The 5,908-nt window shown below is 51.1% G+C and overlaps 1 protein-coding gene across 1 annotated transcript in view; it reads left to right on the top strand.

The window, feature by feature from the left end:
• The window catches only part of HOXA3 (homeobox A3), an 18,517-nt gene extending 12,609 nt beyond the window's left edge, over nucleotides 1-5,908 (top strand). Inside the window, exons 4-5 of the mRNA XM_012720919.1 lie at nucleotides 2,959-3,607; nucleotides 5,011-5,908. Coding sequence (XP_012576373.1) covers nucleotides 3,079-3,607; nucleotides 5,011-5,816 — 1,335 coding nt within the window. The 5' untranslated portion in view covers nucleotides 2,959-3,078 and the 3' untranslated portion in view covers nucleotides 5,817-5,908. The remainder of the gene's footprint in view (nucleotides 1-2,958; nucleotides 3,608-5,010) is intronic.

Here is a 5,908-nt window from a genome sequence, read left to right as displayed (position 1 = left end):
GCTCTGCGCCGCGGCGTTCGGGCCTCGGGGTCTCCCTCCCGCCCGCTGTCTCGGCTGATGCTGAGGGTCGGTGCCCGTCCCGCGCCGAGGGGACCCGGCCGGGCCGCCGAGCCGGGCCGGGGGCCGGAGCCCGAGCCCGAGCCTGTGCTCGCGGCGCTCGTCAGAAGTTAAGGTAAGCAGGGCCACAACCGGCTGCTCTCAGCGCTGAATGGCGGAGTTTACGTCTCGGTGATTTATGGCTGCAGACTTAAATCTCGGTTCAAGAAGAGTTCACAAGCCGGAGCTTCCTTCCCGGCAGTGACTGATACCCTTACACTTCGAGTTCAAGCCGCTTTCCCATCCCCGCCCCCCACCTCTTCCCTTTCCTCTAGCCCAGCCTCAACTTTTCTGTGTTGGGGAGGGAGGGAGGGGCGGCTAAAGGGATCCGGAGATTCTGGCCGGGCGTTCCCGCTTAAACTCGGGGTGACTGCTGAAGGTGCAAGGGGCGGGAGAGGAAAGAGGGAACGGTGACTGAAGGAAGGAGGTTGAATTTGGGCAGATCTTCCAGAGAGACAATAGAGCTTGCTTCCTGCACTCAACTTAGCCTCCTTAACTCCCTACCAGCTCTTGCACCCAAGGGTTATTGTCCAGAAACGTTTCTTTTTGGAAACTCTCCTCCCATCCCCAACCCTTGCTTAGGATGTAAAGCAAAGTTTCCTGACTGGCAAATCTCCAACTTCTTTACCAGGCTGCAAACTTTGGGGGCTAAGTTGGGGGAAACGATTCTTTGGGCCCCAAGGTAGGTAGTTGTCTGCTGACCTCGAACAATAGGAAAGACTTTGGTGGGATCTCTGGGGTGAATTCACATGGTGAATTTATGGTGGTGGTTGTATGCTCTTTGATTTTTAAAGATACTGCTGTTATTTTATGAGACAATGCACACCTGGCTGAAAAGATACAAGTAAGCAGCAGGCCAGTGTAGTTTGTGAGAATAGATTAGCAAGTCACTTGAAATACTGCACATTCAAACTCAGCTTAATTTTGTTTTATCTAATATCTTGCTGTTCAAATGCTGACTAATTTTCTTAGCCTGGTGTTTTATTTTACACAAACTAGTATCTTAAAAATTACAATGGCAGACATTAACACTGCCAAATGAAATAGGGGCTGTATTTTTGTGTGAAAGAACAGGAACTGAGACATTAAATTGCTATTCAGTTTTAAATTTTACTTAATCTTTTATTTACTTTTGATCTTGGTATCTGTAGCTTCCTATCTATTTCCAAAAGAGAAACGATACTCTAGGGCTCAAGATCACACACAGTGATTCCGATAAGAGATGCTATAATTTTTAATTGAGGTTCTGGAAAATTAAGTGCGTCTGTTTTCCAGATGTTGGTCAGATTGTTGGTTTCGTAATGTAATACAAAGGAATCCATTATTAAAAACAAAATTATTATCATTCACTGGTACATGCTTTATTACAGTATTTTTTCTTAGTTAACAAAGTATTATTCCTGGAAAACTTGAGTTACTCTAGGACTCAAATACATAGTGTAAACAATTTTCTTCATTAATTTGTTATTGTACATCTTAAATGGTCAGAGAAACTAACATTTGATAGGTAGAGAAAGAGAGAGAAGTCACACAGAACTTTTCAGAGCTAAGAATTGACTACAAAAAGGTTGAACACAAAATACAGATTTCAGTTCTGAAAATTATTTCTAAATAAAAAGGGTTAAGGTTTTCAGTTGCCTTTTATATTTTCAGGACTACCCATTACTTGGTGTTTCTGAAGCAGGTAACCAGGCCAAGCAACAAATATCAACAACAACAGCACACAAAGATCAGGGAACTCTGGCAGGATTTTATGGCTTGTGCTTCCATCCCTCGTCCAGAGCCAAATGACCCCCATACATCAAATTACATAGCAGTTTCTAAGACAGAACCTATTATCGTTAAGTTGGAAGGAGAGTTCAAGCCGTGGTCATGGAGATGAACGCTGGTTTTTCAGGTTCCTGGTGGGTTGTTTTTTTTCTCTAATCCATCATGTTTTAACAGGTAGAATTTGATAGTTGCCCTGAATAACAGCACCTCAGAAAGTCCAAGGGAGGAGAGACTAGGGAACCTTCTGTAACAGGGGAAAAGAGTTGGGAGAGGCTTGCTGGAACATGCCTGAGACATATGGAGAGGAAAGGAGTAAAGAATAATTCAGGATTTTAGTTGTGGCCCATTGGAGAGGGTTGGTGGTGCCCCCAAACACAGGATGTACCATCCAAAGTTCTCTCTCCTGTTCTGGCACAAGGGGCTTATTTAGATGGGGCGGGTCTATTACTGCACAAGGGTAAATTAACTGCTTAACAAACTCAGCAGTCTCAAGTAAGGTGATTGCTTGAAAAAAAAAAAAATTGTGCTGGAAATCCATGAAGGGGCTGGGCGTGGGGGGGAAATCACTCCGTGCCAGGATTCTATTTGGCAAATATCAGTCCTAAACGGGTTGGAGAAAAAAAACTGGAGACATAGGCTACGTTCTGCCTCCTCACCTTTTCTTCAAGATAGCCCAGAATGTAGGAGTCGCTGGGCTTTCTCAATGAGGCCAGAGAACTGGGACGAATGGGCACCCCAAGATCCTTCTTCCTTGGTAAAGGATTCTAACCTTGTTTCTTCTTAATCATCTGGCCTTTTCCTTCTATATTCCAGCTTCCAAGATTGGGCTTCTAACCCTCACTCATTCTCCTTTTCTCTCCCCGGAAACCGCCCCCCCCCCAACTCTAGACGCAAGTTAAGCAAATATTTGTAGCTGCCAGTAAATTCCAGCGGCTTTTTATAGCGCGGCTCTCTGTGCCTGAGGCCAAGTCGTGCTGCTAAATATTGCTGACCACTTTTTCTTTTATGGCTTTCATGTCACTTAGCTATTGAGAGTAAGATGGATTTGCGCGGAGCCCTCACCGCGCTGCGCTTCTTGCCCCCCCCCCACAGGTCTGCGCGGGGCGGCAATTGGCGGCGGAGCGTCACGTGACCATCGGGGCGTGCCAATGTGCGCCCTCACGGGTGTCAAGCCCCTGTCAGAGTGTGCGATCAAGATCTTGAAACAACGCAATGCAAAAAGCGACCTACTACGACAGCTCGGCGATCTACGGTGGCTACCCCTACCAGGCAGCCAACGGGTTCGCTTATAATGCCAGTCAGCAGCCGTACCCAGCGTCCGCGGCATTGGGCGCCGACGGTGGCGAGTACCACCGACCAGCTTGCTCACTCCAGTCTCCTGCTAGTGGTGGGGGCCACCCCAAAGCACACGAGCTAAACGAAGCGTGTCTACGTACCCTGAGTGGCCCTCCCAGCCAACCCCCAGGCCTGGGGGAGCCTCCCCTGGCACCCCCCCAGCCCCAGGCTGCGCCCCCCGCCCCACAGCAGCCTCAACCACCACCACAGCCCTCGGCGCCCACTCCTGCGGTGCCTCCACCCCCCTCCTCAGTCTCCCCACCTCAGAATGCCAGCGGTAACCCTGCCCCTGCCAGCACAGCCAAGAGTCCCCTGCTCAATTCGCCTACTGTGGCCAAACAAATCTTCCCTTGGATGAAAGAGTCTCGGCAAAACACAAAGCAGAAAACCAGCGGCTCCAGCTCAGGTAAAGGGATGGCTACCGAGGAGGGTCCTCTGACTTGGCTAAGGCCCCCAAGCCAACTGTACTACCATCTGGAAGCACTGGGACATTTTCAAAAATTCACTGCTGACCCTCCCATCTCTCCCCCCACCCCCCTTCACAAAGGTTCCAGATCCAGATCTTTGAAACTAGGGAGGTGACAGATAGGACTTTGTGCCCACAAAGACTCCTGACAGGAGTCCTTTTTGACTGCTCCAAGAGTTAAGTGGGGCCTAGTGACTTTGGAATCCTTTTTGTTCCACTCTTGGAGGAGAATCTTTGAACGGAGCAAACCTGAGCTCCGTTAAGATTTTTGGCACAGTTCATTTCTAACAAAATACTGACACAGAAGTCATCTTAAAATGTAGCAGAATGAAAGTACGTCTAGTCAGTTTTCTAGTGGGAATTAATGCTTTGCCTATAATCAGAACCTAGTTTTATTTTTTGCTCCAGCAGATGGAGTGGCTGCCTTACCTCTGGGAAGGCCCTACTCAGACTTAGTATAGCCAGGGATGCCTTGAGAAGGGGATATGAACTTGTCATCCTCATAGGGACCACAGGGGGCTTCCTAATAGCATACTTAAGTGGAGAATAGGCCCCAGGTATTGGGCTTCCCACCATCTTGGTTACCGTTGTCCTTGCCTCCTTCAGCTGTCAGTGCTCTGCTCTGAACCTGAGTACTTGGGACCCTCCAGAGCCACAATTGGAGGGCCAGGAAGGGCAGGAGGATACAAGAATCAGTGGACAGAACTGGGGCAGGCTGCTTGATAACCTGGAGAGCACTAGCTAATAGGAATTACATCAGGGGGCCGGACCTCCCCATCAGAAGTGAACAGTTTCAATGGAACTTCTTCCTTGGGCAGAGAAGGTCTTTCATTCTGGGGCTTCCACTCCTTGCATCTCTACTGGGTAGTTAAATGAATAGCCAGTTGAGGCAACTGACCAATTCTCCAGTCAAACAGTGAGCAAGGGAAAAAGCTTACCGAATGTTTATTAGATGCCCCACATTGTGAAGGGAAAGGAAGATTGTGAGACCTGCCCACAGGGAGCCTGTAGTCTGAGAGGTTGGAAAGATCAATATATGAGTTGTAAATTGAATAGCTCAAAGAAGGAAATCTTCAGGGAAGAGGGCAAACTAGGAGTTCTACTTTTCTGTCCTCACCCTCCACCCCCCAGGCCTATGATTTGCAACTTGACTGAATGAGGGGCTAGCTTCCCAGCTCTCCTCACTGTCTGGCCAGGTCAGAAGACTGCACCTAGTTCTTCCTCCCCCCCCCTTTTGGGCTCTGACAGATGGAGGGATCCTGGAGGAAGGAGGGGCCTGACTGGGTCAGGGGCTGGGCGGGGCCGGCAGTCTCTGACGCCACCCTTCCTCTCTCTTCTCGCAGGGGAGAGCTGCGCCGGCGACAAGAGCCCGCCTGGGCAGGCGTCGTCCAAGAGGGCGCGCACGGCCTACACGAGCGCGCAGCTGGTGGAACTGGAGAAGGAATTCCACTTCAACCGCTACCTGTGCCGACCGCGCCGGGTGGAGATGGCCAACCTGCTGAACCTCACGGAGCGCCAGATCAAGATCTGGTTCCAGAATCGCCGAATGAAGTACAAGAAGGATCAGAAGGGCAAGGGCATGCTGACATCGTCAGGGGGTCAGTCCCCAAGTCGCAGCCCCGTACCTCCCGGTGCGGGCGGCTATCTGAACTCTATGCATTCGCTAGTTAACAGCGTCCCATACGAGCCCCAGTCGCCCCCGCCTTTCTCTAAACCTCCCCAGGGCGCCTACGGACTGCCCCCCGCCTCTTATCCCGCACCCCTGCCTAGCTGCGCGCCCCCGCCACCTCCACAGAAGCGCTACACCGCGGCTGGGACGGGCGCTGGGGGCACACCCGACTACGACCCGCACGCGCATGGCCTGCAGGGCAACGGCAGCTATGGGACCCCACACTTACAGGGAAGCCCCGTCTTCGTGGGGGGCAGCTATGTGGAGCCCATGAGCAACTCTGGGCCGACCCTTTTTGGCCTAACTCACCTCCCCCACGCGGCCTCAGCAGCCATGGACTATGGGGGGGCTGGGCCGTTGGGCAGCGGCCACCATCATGGGCCCGGGCCAGGGGAACCACACCCTACCTATACGGACCTTACTGCCCACCATCCTTCTCAGGGAAGAATTCAGGAAGCCCCCAAGCTCACCCACCTGTGATAATTGGCTGGGGCTGCTCACCAGGAGAGTCCCTCCTCCCCCTCCTTCCTTTGCTTTTTCTGTTTTGTTTTGTTTAAGGTTCTTTCTGCCCC

The sequence above is a fragment of the Condylura cristata genome, unplaced genomic scaffold (genome assembly GCF_000260355.1).
Source record: "Condylura cristata isolate star-nosed mole 26May11 unplaced genomic scaffold, ConCri1.0 scaffold00005, whole genome shotgun sequence".
NCBI lineage: Eukaryota > Metazoa > Chordata > Mammalia > Eulipotyphla > Talpidae > Condylura > Condylura cristata.
The sequence above is the reverse complement of the archived record's forward strand: the minus strand, read 5'-3'. Positions and strand labels throughout refer to the sequence as shown.